General features: G+C 43.0%; 1 protein-coding gene across 3 annotated transcripts in view; it reads left to right on the top strand.

The window, feature by feature from the left end:
* Positions 1-22,387, top strand: part of CUX1 (cut like homeobox 1) — a 407,456-nt gene that overhangs the window by 223,950 nt on the left and 161,119 nt on the right. For all 3 annotated transcript variants that reach the window (XM_074189479.1, XM_074189480.1, XM_074189478.1), the window contains exons 5-8: positions 1,126-1,263; positions 4,668-4,791; positions 7,184-7,260; positions 14,574-14,640. In XM_074189479.1, coding sequence (XP_074045580.1) covers positions 1,126-1,263; positions 4,668-4,791; positions 7,184-7,260; positions 14,574-14,640 — 406 coding nt within the window. The remainder of the gene's footprint in view (positions 1-1,125; positions 1,264-4,667; positions 4,792-7,183; positions 7,261-14,573; positions 14,641-22,387) is intronic.

Genomic DNA, 22,387 nt, shown 5'->3' with positions numbered 1-22,387 from the left:
CATCAATAGCTAGCATCCCCAGCTCTTTATATTTTGAGAGACCTTGCCCAGACCCTATAATTGTGCTCATTTGGGCCATTTTTGGCTGTTAGTGTGATAATTGGTAACAGCTGCCAATGGTCCCCTGACCTAGGGTGACCTATTAGGGGGTTGTGGCTTAACTCAAACTAGACCAATAAGTGGACTCTGTGCCAGGGGGCTGAGTGAGTAATGGCTCCAGTGACCAAAGGGGGCATTTTCTCTCTAATTTGTAAAAAACCTCTTGATTCCTCACCTCTCTGAGGGTTACTAACCTTGTCAGAGTCAGAGATCCCCAGTACCTCACAGTTTGACTTCCTAGTCTTTCTTCTTCATTAACTAAGCAGATGCGTGATGGGAAGGTTAGCCCGAAGCCCTCATAATGAACAGTCTTTGGAAAGCCACAATATTTTCCATCATTTAGAGCAAGATTTAGCATCTTCATCAAAATCCTTGGAAACTTGAGGGCCCACCCCCACCCCCACTTGGGACTCAGGATGGATTAGCATTTCTCTGCTCTTGCTATGGGGTGTATTTGTCTCTTAATCAGCATCCAAGAATGGAAATCCTGCCATTAAATCACCATAGGATAAGAGTTGTGCAGCAAACCCTTTAACTTGGCGTTGAGGCAAGGCGTTTGTGGGTCCGACGTGGCCCCCACCAGGGTTGGCCAACGGCAGGCTTTTAAGCTGTCACTGGAATGGATGTGACTTCTCACAAAATAAATACCTTTGCGCTGTGAAGCAGAGTCATTGGCACTAAGAGTATATGCATTTATTTGATTTTTTTTTTTTAATGATAGGAGGGTGTCCCATTGTGAGCCAGACCTGAGGCTGCCGCCTCCATTAACCACACCTCCCTGGGCCCTGCTGGATCATGAGCTCATTTCGCTCCCTAAGGGACACACTCAATTAGCATTGGCCGGGAGGGTGGGGATGAAGGGTTGAAGCTCCTTCCGTGTCCCTTTGCCCAACAGATCAAGGAAGGCCCCTGTGGCCCCACCTTGGGTTTCCTGAGCTCTCTCGGGTGGAGGAGGCCACTGGCAGCCAAAGAGGGTCCAAGGATGAGAACCAACCCTTCTCTTTGCTTCCCTTCCCTGTCCTGCAGATCCAGTCCCAGCCCTGGACCTCGGGCAGCAGCTCCAGCTCAAGGTCCAACGCATGCACGATATTGAAACTGAAAACCAGAAGCTAAGGGAGACTCTGGAGGAATACAACAAAGAATTTGCTGAAGTGAAAAATCAAGGTAGGCCGGAAGCCGATGCTCTTCTTGGGCCTTTTTTGGGTCCTTAATTGCCCTTCTAGGACTGTTGAGACTAGCCTTAATTGCATTTCATTAAGTCCAGGTGGGGCAGAGATTCCAGCAGCCATTAAAGGGAGGTAATGATGACGCCCGGCATTCCTTTACCACTTAGAAGGGAACGGTTTTCATGTGTCCTGGGAGCTGTGTGTGATTTTATGGGCTCCTGACAGGGCGGATCAGGAGTCCTTTCAAATGCTTCCTCTATCATGGGGTGATAGGATCTGCCTTGGAAAAAAAAAAACCCACTGTTGCCTTGGCCCCGAGGCAGGCACCACCTGTCAGAGCGCCAGCCTCTGATCAAAGGATTCCAGCCAGTAAGTCATTGAATAATTACTGCAGATACATTAAGGCTTTGGACTCATCCTTCGTCTGTCTGTGTGTTTAAGCACTCCCAGTTCCTTGTTCATGTCACCATCTCATTATTAATGCAGTAGAAGCATCTTCTTGATGCGGCTGCCCAACCATCAACAAACCCAAAAGTCACAAAGCTTCTTGCCTAGACAGATGGGGTTAGGTTTCTTGTCCTTTAAAATTAAAAAAAAAAAAAACCTCGACTTTCCTGCATCAGAAAACAAAATGGACCCATTTAGAAACTAGTTACCCCCCTTTTCAGAAGGTTTATCATTTTCCTGTAAAAACGACAGTCTTTTCCAAAAGGGGCCATAAGGTTTGGGACTGCTGGGCTATGTTTGGTTTTTTCCCAGCCAGCTCAGAACAGGGGCTCAGTGGAATGGGGAGAAGCTGAGGAGAAGGAAATGTCTTATTTCTTTTGTTTGACACAGATTAATGACCTTTAGGGCTCTTAATTTCATTCCTTTTTCTTAAAATATTATCTCTTAGATTTCAAACTTTAGATTTGGAGATGTGTTGCCCCAGTCTGCAGACAGGGGCTCCTTTGCCCCCCTTTGCATTCCTCCTGCTGCTTCTAAAGCACACGTTCCCCCTAAGGTTCCCTTTATAAGACCCTTCAGAGGCTCCCAAGGATAAAATACAATTTTTTTTTCCAAGGATAAAATGTAAATTCATTTGACATTTAGAGCATTTCTCAGTTTGACACTAGCCTACCCTTCCAGATTTATTTCATATTAGCTCAAAGGCACATTGGAGAGAGTTGCAGGCCCAGTCAGGAAGACCTTAGTTCAAATCTGGCCCAGACATTTCCTAGATGGATGAAACTGGGCAATCCATGGCTGTGCTACCTGCCTCGGTTTCCTCCTCTGTAAAATGAGGCTAACAGTGGTTCGTTCCTCCTGGAGTTGTGAGGTAGTCATTATAAAGGGCTTCAGCCTGTGCTTGGCACTACACAGCTTAGTTTTTCTTGACATCATGATCTTTCTATTCTTTCCCTTTGACACTCGCTTCATTCCAGCCCACTGTTCTCTTTGCTGTTTGGGGATCACATCTCTCTTCACTTCCACCCTTAGAATCCCTTCAAGGATCAGTTCCTGGGGCCCCGTGGGGGCCCTTGAGTGATCACTGTATGCTCAGATAAACCGGAGGCTGTGAGATGTAGTCGGGAAGACCTCTGCTCAGACAACCCTCTTAAACCTCAGTGCACAAGTCTCAGATCCACCTTGAGAGTGAAGTCACAAGTCCATAAAAGAAAATTGGGGATGATGCTGATGGTGGTCATGGCCCAGTTCTCTTGAGATGCTCATGGGGCTCCGTGTTTCACAGAGATGTCCATCTTTGGTGTTTCCCTTTAGAACCATTGCCTTAAACCATGCGACCCTCTTGGGTTATGAGGCCCTCTCAGAGAGGAGCCTCTTTGGGAGATGTTTCCGGGGCCCAGCCTTCCTGTGCACATCCCATAGAGCCAATATACCAGAAGAAGGGGCAACAACCCCTCTCAATTCTTTCTCCTAGAAACTCTCCAGATGGTTTTTCCTAGATGTCAAGTTTTATCCTCTCTTTTTGCCAAGAAAAGCTATAGTTTTAATCAGTGAAGTGCTGTGACTATTAATGACCAAAAATCTCAATGGCCTGTGGACTAGCCACTTTGACACATCCAAGAGCAGACATCTGGGAAGGTTCCTCTTCAGAACACAGATCAGCTGTAACCTTGGAGGTAACCTCTGTCTGCAGATATGGGCAGGGCGTTCCATCTCATCCAGTTGAAAGGAATCAAGGTGATAGAGTGAACAATGTGAAGACTTGTGTCCAGAGGGTCTGGGTTCCAATCCCACCTCAAACATTCGTGGCTGACCAACCTTGGGGAAGTCAAAGGGCCTCTGTGGGCCTAAGTTTCTTCACCTTTAAAATGCAGGAGTTAGCCTCTACAGTTGCTAAGGTCCTTCTCAGCTCTAGGTTGTGGTCTGAGGAACCTTCCCAGGAGAGCCCAGGCACACCACTCTCCCTTTTCCAGATCCCAGGTTCCTTCCTGTCAGAGAATGTGGGGTGACTTCTAAGTCCCCATTCAACTCTCACCTGGGATCATAGAATGAACGTTCTGGGTTCATGGGCCAAGCTTGAATTGCTTGGCAAATGATAGAGGGTATGACTCTGGAAGTGCTGTTGTTGTGTCTGTCCTCCAGGGCTCTGGGGTCCAGATGTTGGCCCTCCCTGGTATCAGGGGAGAGGACTCCTCTAAATGGTACTTCCAGTTTCTCCCCCTCCCACCCACCTCCTGTGGCTGGCCCCACTCTCATTGACTCCATCGCAGCAGCCCTCCTCCTCCTGTGTCTTGACTGGGTATCTTGGTCTTGGAGCTATCTCCCGACTGGAGCTCTCCCAGCCGCCATATTCACTCACGTGTCCCTCAGGTGCTTAGGTGAGCCGAATCACCTGCGAGCTTCCACCATGTTGTCGCCCACCTTCAGAAAAATGAATTCAGAGGCGGCTAGGTGGCACCCAAAAGAATAAAACAAACAAAAAACGAATTCAGTCCACAGAAGGCAGCCTCACCTGCTTTTTTCTTGGGCACAAAATTAGGAAGCAGCAATTCTTGTTCTAAGCATGGAGGAAAGCCCACACTCGGACTGCATTAATCTTTGCTCCAGAGGGGGCTAATTTAAGACTCATCGATAAGATGATATTATATTTTACCATTGATTTTTTTTTCCCTCTGCTTGTGTTGGAGAAACCTTAGTTCTCCTTCCCAGCAAAATCCATTGATCCTTCTCAACCTAAACGCTTAAAGTTCAATTTAACATTTAGGGAGTAAAAGGTCTCCAAAGGGACTCGTACCATTGATTTTATGTCAGAGTTGAAGAGAGAAAGTTTCAAATGCACCAAGCGGAGCAGATCGGGCTGCGCAGCCTCAGGCTGGGTCTAGCGCCCCGTGGAGCACAGGCCTAGCAGGCCTGCCCGGCATCTCTCTAACCAGAGTTTTCCCCTCCTCTTTCTAGAGGTCACGATCAAAGCACTTAAAGAGAAAATCCGGGAATATGAGCAGACCCTGAAGAACCAGGCAGAGAACATAGCGCTCGAAAAGGAACAGAAGTTACAAAATGACTTTGCAGAGAAAGAGAGGTGAGTGTGCCCAGGTGTCTGTCGACCTGAGTGTGAGTGTGAACACACGTGCCCTCCTGGGGGGAAGAAGGGGGCCCGGGGCTAGGGAGGGAGCTGCCCATCCATGGCTCTCTGCATTTTGGATTTTGGAGTCATTTGGGATACAGAGTCATTTGCTGGCCAGTGCTCACATTCAGCAAGACGGCTGTGAAGGTGAATCTGGAGAAACCAGACCAGGTCGTGAATGAAGGTCCCGCAAGCTTCCTAGTGCTTGTCTTGGCCCCCTTTCTTCTAGAGGGGTCATGCAAAGCATGGGACCAATAGTCCCATCTCTTCCTCTTAGCTATGGGATGATATAGCCCCTGGCCTGGGTGGCTTCCTGAGTCTTAGCTACGTTTCCTCACAATTCCACCATATATTGAAATAATGATCTGAGGATCATGGGACTCTCCTGGGAGTTAATTTCATTGTCGTATGCTCTGGGACTGAGGCTGACCTTGGTGCTTTGATATTTCTCTTAGAGTAAATCAGAGCTCAGTTCATTTTTATATGTCCAGCTCCAAATAGGCTAAGACGCATGGTAGTTTTTAACCTGTTTGTATTAATGTTCGGTCTTTGAAGTCCATAATAGAGTTAGTTCTGGGCCTGGTATGTGTCAATCAGTGTATTGATGGTAGTAGGGGAAGGGTGCATGTGTCCGCTTATATGTATGGAAGATAATGAGATTCCCCCAAGTTTCTCCCATCCCCACTCACAGATGAAAGGAGGAAGGAGAAATTGTTTTTAAAAGTAATCATTTTTCAGGGGTTCCTAATCTAGGGGTGGCCTCCCTGCACTTCTTTGGTTTGAGGAGGGAAGGATTGTTTTAGGTCAATATGACTGAATTCCTTTGTGATCTGTTGTAGTTTATTTCATACACCTAAAAGCCTGATTCTGAGGAGGGGATTCCAAGGCTTCCCCGCAATGCCAAAGGGGCTGTGATGCAAAAATGCTAAAGAACCCCTGATTTAATGGAATGGATATTTATATTTTTATAAATCAAAAGAGCTGAATTGCAGAAGCAGCTAAAAATTACATAAATTTGCATTTTTAAAAACCCCTCAACACAAATCCAGAGCTTTGCCCTAACTTGATAGAGTGACATAAGATCTTTTTACACTACTTGATTAAAAAGAAAATATATAATTAGATTAAGATTGAAACCCTGCCCTTGCCAGAAGTTCCCCATGCCAGTGGGCACACCGGTCTAGACCCTTTTCACCCCCTCACAAATGGAAGGAGGGGAAGGGAAGGAAGAGGAGTTGTTATCTCCGATGGTCCCTTCCCTTATTGCTCTGACATTGAGTCTACATGTATGTCAGTGAAAGTCTGTCAAACGGACAGTTTGGTTAGAGATCTCTTGTTTTTAAACAAATTGTTGTTAATATGTTTTGTTTTTAGACCACCTATACTTCCCAAGTATCCCCCTCTCCACTTTGCCAAGAAATTAAACATAGTTTTAAAAAGTGCAATATTGTATGTATCATTATGCACCCATAGTCCTCCGCTTCTCCAAAGAAGAGAGGGAGCTGCCTTCTCATTCTTCTAATCACTAATAAAGCAAATAAAGCAAATCAAAACATCTCTCAAGTGGAACCCAGATAATCAGAAAAGAGTACGGTATTTTCAGAGGCAATATTGGATGGAAAGAAGGGCTTAAAGTTCCAGGAAGCACCAGGTTGGAAGTCTGGAGGACCCGAGTGAGAATTCTGACCCTGCCGATTCTCCCTCATCTGTAAAATGAGGGGCTTGGTCCCAGTGATTTCTCCTCCTCCCTGCCCCCACCCCAGGCCTTCCACCATTAGGTCTCTGCTCTCTCCATCACAGGGACAGGGCTTAAAATGTGTTGTCCAAAGGAGACTCCCTGCAGAAAAGGAGGACCTCGGAGCTGTGAGCCACGAGTGGAAATTAGGAATCCCCCTAGTTAATCAAGTCATGCTGATAAAAAGCAGTTTCACCAGCAACGGAGTGGCGTCACAGCCATCCAGGGCAGGCCTGGCCACCACTTCCTTCCTTTCACTGGGGACATGGAAACGCATCATTTGTTCACTAGTACTGGCCTGGGAGACACTGGGTCCAGGAGCCCTGGCCTTCCAAGAACAGAGTTGGTTTAGGTCCTACTGGTGTCCCGATGGATGGCTTCCTACATCCTACCTTGTTCAGTGTGGTTGGCTGTGTTAACCAGCATTATTAGTGAGCAGTCCCCCCCCCCCCCCCCAGACAGTTTGTCAGCTTCCTGCAGGTCTTTGTATGGGAACCAGGGCCCACCGCATGGTTCTAGTTGAGGTAGCGGACCACTGCCACTCACAAGCACACCGTGCCCTCACATGGATGAACACAGTCACCAATTTGGCTTCATTTTCTTTTTTTTCAGAAAGTTGCAAGAAACACAGATGTCTACCGCCTCCAAGCTGGAGGAAGCAGAGCATAAAGTTCAAACTTTGCAAACAGGTTTGTGCTTTTATTTCTCTTAAACTTAGGTTTGTGCTTGGATATGGGGTCTGGGAAGCAAGCGGAAAGGATGAAGGTGGTGTTCCCTCCCCTCCATTAAGTGTCTAAAGGCTGGGGCAGCAAAGGTGACACAGTAGATAGAACACCTACTCTGGAGTCAGGAGGACCTGAGTTCAAATCTGCCCTCAGACACTTAATTGCCTAGCTGTGTGGCCTTGGGCAAGTCATTTAACCACATTGCTTTACAAAAACAAAAAAGAGCCTAAAGGCCTTGGTGTTAATCCTCCCCCTCACTCCACCTACAATGAAACACAAAAAAATCAGATGGGAAGCTTCCAGGCCTGCTCCCTTGGCTGGGAGCTGTGTCTGGCGTGGTATTTATCTGGTGGGAACTCTGTGGAATGCAGATCCCTGAAGGATGCCATTGCCTTCCCCCATGGCCATGGCCTGTGCTCCAGCTGCTTCCTGTTCTTCCCTTGGGGGCTTGACCCCAAGTTATACCTGCAGTGAGCTCCTTGTGGGAAGGTACTGCTCCTTTGGGTCCCAAGCCAGTACCTGTCATATAGGAGAAGCTTCATATGTGTCTGCTTAATATAATTGCTTTTAATTGCAGGCCTTTCCAGTAAAGATTAAATTGAGCTGTTAATACAGAGGTGGGGCAGCCTCTCCTTCCATATTTGCTCCCTTCCTCCCCCAGGAGCACTCTGATTCTTTCTACCCTTGACTCGGTGGTTAAATCTCTAAAGAGGCCTCCAGGAAGCAGAGGTGACCCAGGTTCAGATCCTGCCTCTGACATGATTAGCTTTGTGACCATAGGCAAGACCTCTCTAACCTCTCTAAGCCTCGGTCTTTCTGTGTATGAAATAAGGGCTTACAGTGTAGTTCTGAGGAACTGAAGAGAAGTCTCATACAGAATCTTTGCAGCCCTTCAAGAGGGCCATAGATATCACCAACTGCCATTATTTTTTTAAAATTTTAAAGATTTTATTTATTTTGAGTTTTACAATTTACCCCCATCTCCCCCACAGAAAGCAATTTGCCAGTCTTTACATTGTTTCCATGTTGTACATTGATCCAAATTGAATACGATGAGAGAGAAATCATATCCTTAAGGAAGAAACATAAAGTATAAGAGATAGCAAGATCAGACAATAAGATATCAGGTTTTTTCCCTAAATTAAAGGGAATAATAGTCTTTGGTCTTTGTTCAAACTCCACAGTTCTTTCTCTGGATACAGATGGTATTCTCCATTGCAGACAGCCCCAAATTGACCCTGATTGTTGCCCTGATGGAATGAGTGAGTCCATCAAGGTTGATCATCACCCCCATGTTGCTGTTAGGGTGTACAGTGTTTTTCTGTTTCTATTCATCTCACTCAGCATCAGTTCATGCAGATCCCTCCAGGCTTCCCTGAATTCCCATCCCTCCTGGTTTCTAATAGAACAATAGTGTTCCATGACATACATAGACCACAGTTTGCTAAGCCATTCTGCAGTTGATGGACATTCATGTGATTTCCAGTTCTTTGCCACCACAAACAGAGTTGCTATGAATATTTTTGTACAAGTGATGTTTTTACCCTTTTTCATCATCTCTTCATGGTATAGACCCAGTAGTGCTATTGCTGGATCAAAGGGTATGCACATTTTTATTGCCCTTTGGGCAAAGTTTTCTAAATTGCTCTCCAGAAAGGTTGGACGAGTTCACAGCTCCACCAACAATGTATTAGTTTCCCAGATTTCCCACAACCCTTCCAACAATGATCATTATCCTTTCTGGTCATGTTGGCCAGTCTGAGAGGTGTGAGGTGGTACCTCAGAGAAGTTTTAATTTGCATTTTTCTAATAAGTAATGATTTAGAGCAATTTTTCATATGACTATGGATTGCTTTGATCTCATCTGTAAATTGCCTTTGCATATCCTTTGACCATTTGTCAATTGGAGAATGACTTTTTTTTTTATTTGACTCAGTTCTCTGTATATTTTAGAAATGAGTCCTTTGTCAGAAACATTAGTTGTAAAGATTATTTCCCAGTTTACTACATTTCTTTTGATCTTGGTTACAGTGGTTTTGTCTGTGCAAAAGCTTTTTAATTTAATGTAATCAAAATCATCTAGTTTGTTTTTAGTGATGTTCTCCATCTATTCCTTGGTCATAAACTGCTTCCCTTTCCATAGATCTGACAGGTAAACTAGTCCTTGATCTTCTAGTTTGCTTATAGTATTATTTTTTATGTCTAAATCCTGTATCCATTTGGTTCTTATCTTGGTAAAGGGTGTGAGGTGTTGGTCTAATCTAAGTTTCTTCCATACAAACTTCCAATTTTCTTGAGAGTGTTTATCCCAATAGCTGAACTCTTTGGGTTTATCAGACAGCAGATTACTATAATCATTTCCTGCTATTGCATCTAGTCTATTCCATTTGTCCACCACTCTTTTTCTTAGCCAATACCAGACAGTTTTGATGACTGATGCTTTATAATATAATTTTAGATCAGGTAAGGCTAAGCCACCTTCTTTTGCACTTTTTTTCATTAAATCCCTGGAAATTCTTGACTTTTTATTTCTCCATATGAATTTACTTACAACCTTTTCTAACTCATTAAAGTAATTTTTTGGAATTTTGATTGGTAAGGCACTAAACAGGTAGTTTAGTTTTGGTAGAATTGTCATTTTTATTATATTAGCTCTACCTGTCCATGAGCAGTTGATGTTTGTCCAGTTATTTAAATCTGATTTAATTTGTGTGAGAAGTGTTTTGTAATTGTTTTCAAGAAGTTTCCGAGTCTGTCTTGGCAAATAGACTCCCAAGTATTTTATATTGTCTGAGGTTACTTTGAATGGGATTTCTCTTTCTAGCTCTTCCTGCTGTATCTTGCTAGGCATAAATAGAAAATTTGAGGATTTATGAGGGTTTATTTTATATTCTGTGACTTTGCTAAAATTGCTAATTGTTTCCAGTAGTTTTTTGGATGATTTCTTGGGATTCTCTAGGTATACCATCATGTCATCTGCAAAGAGTGAGAGTTTTGTCTCTTCCTTCCCAATTCTAATTCTTTCAATTTCTTTTTCTTCTCTAATTGCTGATGCTAACATTTCTAATACAATATTGAATAGTAGTGGTGATAATGGGCATACTTGTTTCACCCCTGATGGTATTAGGAATGCCTCTAGCCTCTCCCCATTCAATATAATGCTTGGTGATGGTTTCAGATAGATATTGCTTATTATTCTAAGGAACAGTCCATTTATTCCTACACTCTCTAGTGTTTTTGGTAGGAATGGGTGCTGTATTTTGTCAAAAGCTTTTTCAGCATCTTTTGATATAATCCTGTAATTTCTGATAGGTTTGTTGTTGATATAATTAATTATATTGACAGTTTTCCTAATATTGAACCAACCCTGCATTCCTGGGATGAATCCTACTTGGTCAAAATGTATTATCCCAGTGATAACTTGTTGTAATTGTTTTGCTAAGATTTTGTTTAAGATTTTTGCATCCATATTCATCACGGAGATAGGTCTATCATTTTCTTTCTGTTTTAACTCTTCCTGGTTTAGGTATCAGCACCATATTGGTGTCATAGAAAGAGTTAGGCAGAGTTCTGTCTTCTCCTATTTTTCCAAAGAGTTTTTATAGAATTGGAACCAATTGTTCCTTCAATGTTTGGTAGAATTCACTTGTGAATCCATTAGGCCCTGGAGAATTTTTCTTAGGGAGTTCAATGATGGCTTGTTGAATTTCTTTTTTCTGAGATAGAGTTGTTTAGGTATTTAATCTCCTCTTCATTTAATCTGGGCAACTTATATTTTTGTAAATGTTCATCCATTTCACTTAGATTATCAAATTTATTGGCATAGAGTTGCACAAAATAATTCCAAATTATTACTTTAATTTCCTCCTCATTGGTGGTGAGTTCCCCTTTTTCATTCAATTGCCATTATTGCTACTTTTAAGTGACAAAGATTCCTAGTTTACTTAATTATTTTAGTGAATAAATCTGGTTTTACCACAACAGGTAAACCTCAATGTCACCACAGTAAGCCCTGTATAAAGTGCAGCCCCCAACAAAGGGGCAAGCCATACAAGAAACTGTAACTGGGACCAAGATGGCACTCTGGGTACTCCAAGTGGTGATGAAAAGGCAGGCACAGGGCAGCCAAGTGTTACAGTGGGTGAAGTCAGGAAGACCTGAGTTCAAATCTGGCCTCAGATACTTACTAGCTGCAAGACCTTGGGCAAGTCACCTAACCCTGATTGCCTCACATCCAGGTCTACTTCCAGTTATCTTGATCGCTATCTGGCCACTGGACCCAGATGGCTGCTGACCTAGCACACACACCCCCAACTAAAATCCAATTCACATGCTTGTCATGACATCATCTCCCTGATGTCATGATCTTCAAAAACAAAGGACAAACATGAAAGACAGAAGCAGAGCTGAGCTTGGATCTATTCATGCCCACATTGTCACTGGTTTGGTTTATTTGTCGCAGATAACATTGTTATCCTTTTTTATAGATTGATAACCATTTTCCAGGATTTTTCTTTTGCTTGCCCTGGCTTCCCTCTGCATCATTTCATATCTTGTCTTTCCATATTGATCAGAGTTTTTTACATTTGTCATTTCATGCAGTGTAACAGTATTATTCTGTTAGATCCATCTAGGACAGTTTGGTAAAGCCTCCCCACTCATTAGCTACACACTTTGTTTCCAGTTTTTACCTTTATTAGTGAAGCTACTGTCAATATTTTCATTTAGATAGCTCTTTTTTCCTTCTCTCTCTCTCTCTCTCTCTCTCTCTCTCTCTCTCTCTCTCTCTCTCTCTCTCTCTCTCTCTCCACCCCCCCCCAACATCCCCCCTTACCTCTTTGGCATATACATCTCATCCTGAATGGGATAACCAAATAAAAGAGTATGAATCATTTTGTACATTTTCTTGAATTGTTTCAAATTTTTTTGAAATGATTTGATAATATATTACTTGTGGAAACAAAGCCCCTGTTGCTATGAATAAGACTTCGGGAAATTGCTAATGGCAGGACTTTAAAAATTTGCACAGATTCTCTTCGAAAAAGTGATGTAAAATTTTTTTCACTTTATTTTTAAAATATGATAGATAATGCATTGTATACTAAAAGCCAGTACAACTAAATTTATTGTAATTACATTTAAATTAAATAAATTTTAATTCATAAAATGCTCTAATCTTTCTAACACCCCTTCTAAGTCTTCCATCAGGATTCCTAGTCACTTCTCCATCAGTTTTCTTCTTATATATGGAGGAACCAATTACTTAGGTCCTCAAGGATAGGTGGGATTATATCATCAAATGGACAGTACTCCCTAAACATACACATTTGATATGATGTCAATCAAAATGGCAAGTTTTCTCTCAAATGCTGGCTAAAAATTATAATTTCTTTGAAAAAATAGACAAGATTAATTAAGGAATAGACCTGGGTGCTTGGCCAACCTGGCCATTCTAAGATGAGGATGACTTTGCATGACTAGCTTTTAAAATGTTACATAATTTAAAAAAAAATCCATTATCTTATTATAGTAATTTTTCTATCTCTTATACTTTATGTTTCTTCCTTAAGCATATGATTTCTCTCTCATCACATTCAACTTAGATCAGTGTACATGGAAACAATGTAAAGACTAACAGTGCCTTCTGTGGAGGGGGTGGAGGGAGGGAAGCAAGATTAGGGGAAAAATTTTAAAACTCAAAATAAATAAATAAAATCTTTCTTAACAAATATTTTACAAAGTTTCTCATCAGAATTATCTGATACTGAGAGAAAATAGAGAAATAACTCAGTACAAGAGAATCCTCTAAACATTCAATCTAAGATTTATTAAAAATTAGTGGTTAATTTAAATAATTTGAGAAGTGGGATATTAAAATGAGGTTCATTATTCAACAGATAAACATAGGAAATTTGTTTTGCATTGTGGTGGGAAATGTATTTAGATATCCATCTCACACCATGTAATTCAGTGGATTTCAACTGGATACTAGACTTAAGCATAAGATAGGAACCATCAAAAGTATGGAAGGAAATGGAATAATGTATTTATGCCAATTATAGAAGAAAAAATAGTTTTTCCCTATTCCTTATATGAAAGGAATTATGAATTATTAACATTTGTGTTGAAAATAAATCTCTACAACAAAAAATATAATTTAAAAAAATTGCAAAATACTTATAGCAAGTATGACATAAAACCTTGATATCAAAAATATACAAAAAATTGTTTCAAAATTTGCAAAATAACTCCCAGTCTATAGTAGATAAATTATCAGAGGATAATGAGGAGTTTTCAAGAAAGGAACAAGTTATTAATACCCCTTTTAAAAATGGTCACTATTGGCGCAAGTGGATAGAGCACTGGCCCTAGAGTCAGGAGTACCTGAGTTCAAATCTGGCTTCAGACACTTAATAATTACCTAGCTGTATGGCCTTGGGCAAGCCACTTAACCCCATTTGCCTTGCAAAAACCTTAATAAAAAAAAGGTCACTATTAGGGCAGCTAGGTGGCACAGTGGGTAGAGCCCTGGTCTTGGTTTCAGAAGGACCTGAGTTCAAATCCATTCATTCTCAGACACTTAATAATTACCTAGCTGTGTGACCTTGGGCAAGTCACCTAACCCCATTGCCTTGCCAAAAAAAAAAACAAAACCTAAAAAAAATGGTCACTATTAAAGAAATGCAAATGAAAGGCTCTTGGAGAGATGCTTCCTGACACTTATCAACTTAGCAAAAATAAACAGAGCCTTAAAAGCTTTAATGCTGGCAGGGTTATAGTTAAACGGGTACACTCAACAACTCCATGGGTTTTGGGGAGTGTGATCTGACAGATAATCACACCCTTCTACCCAGTAATTAGCTATTTTTTTGGACCATCCTCCAAAGGAAGGGGTTATCCTAAAAATCCCTGTTTTTTCAAAGATTTTCATTATAGTATTTTTTCCAGTTGATGAAAAACTGGAAGCAAGGTCTCAGGGTCTAACTACTAGGGAATGATTTCTAAATTGTGATAAAAAGATATAATGGATATAATATTATGATACCTTTATGACCAAAAACTATGGAAACTATCAAGAAATCTGGAAAGACCTTATATGAAATTGAACAAATCCTTCCCCCCCCACCTCAGAAATGTAATTTATGGGGGGGGGGGGGAAGTCCCATGTTGTAATTGACAGGTAGAATAACTCATGAAGGGAAAAGAGAAGTTGGTGGTTGAATTTACAAATTGAGAAGTCACTATTCTTGACTTTATCTGTTTGTTTGGCCTTTTAGCCCTGGAAAAAACTCGAACAGAATTATTTGACCTGAAAACCAAATATGATGAAGAAACTACTGCAAAGTAAGTTTTTCTCCTGCTTCTTCCATGCGTGTGGCCTATTGTGATGGATGCGTGTTTGTGCGCACATCTACTCTCTTCTCCTGCCTCGGGTCACTTCTTTGCTCTCATTTGTGTCCACTTCTGGCTAGTTCTCTTCTTTTGACCCAGGTCGTGTCCTGGCTCTGTTGGGTTTCAGGGGAGTATCACCTGGGCTGGGAGCTTCCTGACTCTAGTGATGTCTAGATAACCCAGTCTGCTCGTTGGGGCCAAGGATGCTCATGAAGGGGCTTGAGTTCCCATGGTGGTTGAAGGGATGGAGCAGTTTTTCTTAGTCCTTAGCCAGCTTTGCCATTCCAAGAGAAGAGTCAGAAGGAGGCTGGAAAGTGATCAGGTTTTGGAAGATGCCATAGGACTGTTCAGATGTGCCTTGTTTTGTTCAGCAAATAGTGTGAGAGGTCCAGAGCTGGAAGGGACCTGCCCCTTCATTTTACAGATGAGGAAACTGAGATCCAGGAGGTTCAGGGACTCCATGTGAGAGGAAGGATTTAAATCCATTTCCTCTGCCCTTTTTCCCTACCATGGTCCTCCTGAGAATGCCTCAGTTTCTTTATAATAAAATGGGGGAGCAGAGGTAGGCTCGATGGCCTCTGAGGGTCCCCTTCCAGCTCAGATTTAGGCCACTGTGATCATCAGGTTGAGTAGATTGGGTTTTTGTCTGTAGTGTCCTAGTTTACATGCAGCAATGGGCCTCTGCTCCCAGAAAGAATCCTGTAGATTCCATCAAAGGGAAGACACACTGGCCTATCTGAGCCCCCTCTGGTGCCAGGTAGAGCTGACCGATCACCTCTGCCTTATGGTAATTGATTTATCTGCCTCCGTAGTGTTTCCCCTCAGTTGGTTGTAGATTCCTTGGGCACCAGATAACCCCTCTCACCTCTCGCACCCATCCGTTCTGTTCTCTCTTCCACCAAAACCTCCAGATTGTTCTTCCAACTTGCCGTTCCTTAAGAATGACATAGGGACAGCTAGGTGGCACGGTGGATAGAGCACCAGCCGTGGAGTCAGGAGGACCTGAGTTCAAATCTGGCCTCAGACACTTAGTAATTACCTAGCTGTGTGACCTTGGGCAAGTCACTTAACTCTACTGCCTTTCAAAAAAAAAGAATGCCACAGTGGCTCCCTCTTACTTTAAGAACCCAATAGAGAGCTGACTTTTTGCAGTGAGCCTCTTCACAGTCTCCTTCCTCTCCTGAGGGACCGCTATCCAGCTCACCTTTACTGAGGTGTCCGGGTCTGGGTGCTCCCAACACCTTTTCAGATCTATCCTCGTTGACTCCAGGGCCTAGCATGGCCAGATGTTTATTAAAAGCTCCTTGAATGGGATTCCATCGTTCCCCATGACTTCTTCAGTGCCTGTGGCAGGCCAGGCCCTTTGCCAGGCCCTAGGGATGCCAAGTCTGACAAAACAGTCCCTGCCCTCAGGGAGCTTCCATTCTATAAAAGGCACACAATCTCAACAAAATAGACCAAGTAGTTTCCTGGAGTTAGAGCACCTGCAGCTGGGAGAATCAGGAGAGGCCTGGCATAGACAGTGCTATTTGTAGTGAGCTTTGAAGGATGCTAAGAGGAGTTTTAAAAGGAAGAACATTCTAGGCATGGGACCCGGCTGGGGCAAAGGCAGAGGTGGGAGAGGCTTTCGGGACTGTCCGGGGGGCAGTGAGGAGCCTCTGAGACCTTCCGGAGCAGAGAAGTAGCAAGTTCCCCTTGCCAGAGGCAGCACATCTAGACTTTTGTGTGGAGGTTTTCAAGCTTAATCCAAACAGTTAAATTGTTGGGAATCTTATTAGGGTGACCAGGACTGAATCACTTGGAGAGTTCTGCTTTCTTTATTCTCGTGGGAGCATCACCCTCAATTGGATGCAGATTATTTGGACTTCATTTTTAAAATGTGGATGAATCTGAGAGAACCTCATTTGAATTGTGACTTTACTGGTTAATTAAGTACATTTTTCATAATCAGTGAATTGTAGAATTTGGGAGCTGGAATAAACAATAAAAATAGAGAAACCAGAAGTTCCTTGGATCAGCTGAATCCCCTCTCCCCCACCCCTATTTCATGAAGCCTTTCCCCATTCTCAGACCTTCCCTCAGTGGTTGTGTCCCATTCATCCATTCTCTAGCTCCTTGTGGCTTGCTCTCTCCCCCATTAGAGTCAGCTCCTTGAGGGCAGAAGTCACTGCCCAGCATGCAGGAGGGGTCTAATAGATGTTTATTGACTGATTCACTCTAGTTAGCCAATAATTGAAGGCCAGGGCTAGAATGAAAAGTATTTGTCGCTGGACACTTATTTAGGGTAGAGAGCTGGCCTAGAAAGAAGAAATGAACATTTAGTAGCCACTTAACATGGACCAAGTACAAAGGAAGACCTGAGTTCAAGGCCTGCTGTAGCTCAGACTGACTGTGTGACCCTGGACAAGTCCCTTCACCTCTCAATGCTCTGGACAACTCTCAAAGGCTTAGGTGTGGCAGGAAAAGTAGCAACCTAATACGTGGAGAGAATTTCCTCTTCAGGGAGTTTCTAACACAGGTTCGGTCTCTATCCCTATCAAATCCTTCTCCAAGAAATGAAGATTATATTTAAAAAGTGACTGGGCAGTTAGGTGGCACAGTGGCTAGAGCACCAACCCTGGAGTCAGGAGTACCTGGGTTCAAATCCGGTCTCAGACACTTAATAATGACCTAGCTGTGTGGCCTTGGGCAAGCCACTTAACCCCATTTGCCTTGCAAAAAAATCATAGATAGATAGATAGATAAAAAAGGGACCACTTTTAAGTTAAAATTGCTGTTTTTCAAAGAATAAGCCTCTATTTTCTCTTGTTCCCATCTTCCCCACACCTACTGAGTGTGTTGGGGGATGGGGGAGCCTCTAACAAACATATATAATCAGGTAAAAGCATTGTCACATTGGACACGTCCTCTTGACTCTCCCTCCCCTCAGTCTGGAAGCTGTATCAAGGGTCCTTGGCCCTCTGGGCTGACCATGGTGGGCCATTGGCTTGGACTGAGTGCTGAAGTCTTCCCCCCACTATTGGACTTGTCCCCTGTTGTTCCCATCTGCTTCCATGATTCTCCCTGCTCTGCTCCCTTCACTCAGGTCTGTCAGATGATAATCGGGTGCGTCCCCCACTTTCTAGATTCCTTTTATCTCTCCTCCCTGAGCAACTGTCAAAACCCCAGGGTGTTATGTTCTAGGTTTTTTCCTCTGTTTAATCTTTATTCTTGTAACTGTGGGGCAGCTATCTTAGTAAGCTTTGTTGACTTTTTTTAAAAAAATCAGTCCTTTGTTCTTTTATCAGACTATCTGATGAGGCCAGTGTCTTTTTTGTTTTTTGGTTGCATCTATGTTATTTCAAAAAAAATTTTTTTCAAATGTTTCAGAAGTTCCATTTATATAGATGTGTGAGATTTACAAAGCATTTTTCTTTAATTCAGCAAATAGGAACCAAAGACTGCCAAACAAAACATTAAACTCTTTATATATTGATATTTAGATTTAGATAAAAATAAAATTTAAGAATGTCAGTAATTGTATTCATTCAACAAACATATTGATATAAAGTTACAGAAACAAAATGAACCTGTCTCTACCCTCAAAGAGTCTGTATATTAGCAAACAGGAAACCTTTGTTAATAAGTGCCTGCTGTGTGCCACACTTCTGGGCCAGGGAAAAAGATAAAAGTGAAAGAGTCCCTGTCCTCAGAAAGTTTATAGTCTAATGGGGGAAGTGGCATTTAAACCTGTAAACATACACAAGGGGGTCTTGGGTGGGTGACCCTAGGATCAGAAGAGAAAGATTTCATGGAACAGGTGAGGCTGGTCACCCTGAGTCACTGACCTCTAACCTGACTCAGCTACCGAGGTTTTGTTTTTGGTTTTTTTAATAGCTTAGGGAGCAAGAAAAGTTTTTACATTTTTAAATAGAATAAAGTTTTATTTTAAAATATAAAATCCATTCTTATCTTGCTGCCAGTTTGTGTATCCCTGGTCTCACTCTGTGAGTCCCTGGCCCTACCAGTTTTCCAATCTTGTTTCTATCAGTATCTTCATAAAGGTGTTATCTTTTTATTTTCTTCTAAGTGTCAGACAGTCATCACATGGCATCTTTCTGACTCTGGATCCTGTCTCCCTTGTAGACTAGAGCTGAAAGCAGGAAAAACCAAAATCAAGTCCTTTCTCCTTGTCTTAGTAACTTGGAGACCTTGGGAAAGTTTCATCTCCCTCAGCCTCATTTCAATGGGGATAATAAAGGCAGCTACCTCCCAGGCTCAAGCAAGATAATACTGGTGAAGCATTTTGCTCATCTGAAAGCCTTTGATGGAGAACCCTTCTTATAATTGTTCTCATCTCTGCCCTGGGTAGCCCTGCATGGGTCTTGCCACATTTCTTTGTATTTATCATATTGGTTGAGCATGAGATTATTCCATTTCCCTAATACTGTGGCATTTAGTCAACATTCCCTTATCATTGGCCATATCATGCATTTCTAACTTTTCACTGTTAAAAATGAAGCAGTGGGGTAGCTAGGTGGCACAGTGGATAGAGCACCGGCCCTGGAGTCAGGAGTACCTGAGTTCAAATCCAGCCTCAGACACTTAATAATTACCTAGCTGTGTGACCTTAGGCAAGTTGTTTAACCCCATTACCTTGCAAGCAAAACAAAACAAAAACACTCACACAAAACTGATGCAAATGCAAATATTTTCTCCCCTTTTAATCACAAGCCCTTGGCTCTGTTCCTACTAGTGTGGTCCATGGGGTTCAAGGGAATGATGAGGTTTGCTAACTCATTTTGTAACTTGCCAGATGGCCTTAGAAAAAAAAGGTAGCACCCCTTAGCCTTAGGTTCCTAGTATAGCCTAATTGCTTGATCAGCGTCTGTTGGTTGATGGATTGCTTTCCAATTTACTCAACCAACGTAGTGGTGCGCCTCTTCCCCCCAGTTACAGCTCCATCAATACTGACATTTGCGATCTACCTATTTGCTAATCTAATTACTATTAGGAGGTTTTTATTGGGAAAAGCCAGGGTTAAACCTTGCTCCTAACCCCTCCTAGCCTTGGAACCCTCTCAGATCCAGGCAACTCCTAAGACTCCAAGACTAAAATGAGCCCAGTTCTGCACTAGCCCACTGAGTTTCCTCCCCAAGGAAGCCTGATCCAATCAGAGGTTGAGGAAGAAAAAGGAGGGATCATAATCCTTTGAAGTTGCTTTAATTTGTATTACTCTGAACAATTTTCAAATAACAATTTGTTTCCTCTTTTTATGGTGGGATACCCTATGGATGCATGTACACATTCAAATGTGTGCATACACACATCGATATTTTTTTTTTGGATTTGTGTATATAGCTATATCTCTATCCTTTTTAGTGATAAGTCACTAGAACTGGCCCAGCAGATGTCTTACCATTTTTACACAAGCTCAGCTCACAGATTTTTGCTTCTCAGGTAGGCCTGGCAATCTACCATCTTCCCTTAATCTTCCAATCTCCTGGTAATCTGCCAAGCAGCTGACTGCACCCCTTCAAAATGATCACTAAAGTCTGACACTTGCCATGTGTTTGAATTGACTCCCCCCAAAAAAATTTTTGTAACACTCCACTATTCCTGTTTGGACACTGTCACCCATTTAGACACCCAACATATTACAAGGAGATTAGAAGATTAAATGCCAAGTGCCCTCCGATCTCGGCCCTTCCAGTAGCTAGGACACTGCATCCTGGTTGGTTCCTGCCAGACCTACCCTTTTTAATTCAGCCATCGGAGGGAAGTGAGAGGGAAGTTTTCCATTTCTGCTCGGTGGAGTTGATTTCCTTCATCCTACATGGTTGTGTGTCATCTTTGGCTCTGCAGCATGGTGGATGGACAACTGAAGGAGGGCAGGAAAGGGGAGAGGCAGCTCCCTCGTTCTTTCATTCCTTTGTTCATTCGTTCATTCATTCCCCCTCCATCATGCTTGTACCAACCCTCCATTTTGCTCCCTGTTGTCCTCTTATTTCATAGCCTTTAAGTGAGTATCATTCATTGAGCTTCCCCCAAATGGAGCCATCCTTCTTTGAAAGCAAGGGGTCTGATCTTTCATTTCTCTGGACCGGCCTCTTGGTTTCCTCTTCTGTTCAACACTCCAAGGGGCCCTTCCAGCTCTAGGTCTTTCATCCTCTAAAGTCCCTCCCCTTTCATGGGTCTCTGTTTCCTTGACTGCAAAAAGATGGGGGCTGCCACTTGATGGCCTCAGAGACCCCTCACAGCCCTATAGTAGGCATCCTTTGTTCCTTGTCTTCAGAGCTCTGCCAGCCCCAAACTCTACTAGAATCCCCTTAGCAGCGAGCATTTATGAAACACCTACTGGTAGCAAACACTGTTAGTCTGTGTCATCTATTTTCACCCTGGTGAGCTAAGCCTTTAGCATGTGTCTGCCTGTGTGCTGTGTGGCCAGTGACTTTTATCTGGTTCTTGTTGGGAGAGCATTGCCATCATCCATGATCCTGGCATGGACCTGGCATGACTCTTAATTGATGATGATGATGATGATGATGATGATGACGATGACGATGATGATGATGATGATGGAAGAGGTAGAGACCTGCGGAGCCATTCCCCTTATCTGAGTATCCATTGAGCAGAAATCCCACCTGGCTCATCAGTTTTGAAGATTGTCCAAGTGCTGCCATTTCTGCATCAAGGCCTTCCCGGTCCACGAGGGGGCCTTTGTACCCTGGTGTGGGTTTTCTGGCAAACAGGTGAAGCCATGTCTCTTCTGGCACACCGCCAACCTAAGAGTCCAAATGTGGAGGGAGGAGGGGCTCACTGCATCCCATAGGGCCCGACTGTGGATGAAGCCACGGGCCCCGCGAGTCAGTCCATTGCTCCGGCTTGGGAGGCTCAGTGACTGACAAAATGACAAATTCGCCTGTTTTTTAAGGTGTTTGCTGAGTCTTGTGCAATTGCTGAGATTGTGTGAGGAATTGAATGGACTCGTCCATTGGTGCTTTACTAGAAGGTGATCACTTCAGGAGACAGAATGGCCTTTTTCAAGCAAATTCTGCATGCTGCCTGCCACCTCCACTAGTGGAGAAGAGGAGAGCTTCCTGTAGTTGGGGTGTACACCGAATCAATGTTTTTGGTGGCAGATTTCCCTCCCTAGTGTGCCATGGTTGGCTGATTTCAAAAGGGCTTGGATTTCCTAACTCCTAGATGAATGTGGGCACCATGGTATAAGGGGGAGAGAACAAGCTGGCCCTGGGGTCAGAAGCTCCGGATTGATATCCTGTCTCTGACCCTTTCTGTCTGGGACCCTGGGGAAATCCTACAATTTGTCTGCACCACACACCTCTCTGATTCCCTATGTTATCAGAGAAATTGAGGCATTGACATGGGGTATTGGTAGGAGGAATGTCCATACCAAGAATTCCAAGGTCAGGCCCCTTGCCACCCAAAACCACAGAAAGTGTGCTGCTTGGCCTGTGGTAAATTTGTTAGCAGAGAGCTCTTCCATTGAAAAGAATTTTGCACTGGCTCAGTGGCCTGGAGGATAGAGCACCCAAGTCAGAAAGACCTAAGTTCAAATGCAGCCTCAATACCTAATAATTACCTAGTTATGTGGCCTTGGGCAAGCCACCTGACTCCATTGCCTTGGGGGAAAAAACAAAGGGGGAAAAAAGGACTTTGTAAGTTTGGAGAGTTTGATATTTTGTTTTTGTTCTGGTTT

The sequence above is a fragment of the Macrotis lagotis genome, chromosome 5 (assembly GCF_037893015.1).
Source record: "Macrotis lagotis isolate mMagLag1 chromosome 5, bilby.v1.9.chrom.fasta, whole genome shotgun sequence".
Taxonomy (NCBI): Eukaryota; Metazoa; Chordata; class Mammalia; order Peramelemorphia; family Peramelidae; genus Macrotis; species Macrotis lagotis.
This window is presented reverse-complemented; position numbering and strand designations above follow the sequence as displayed.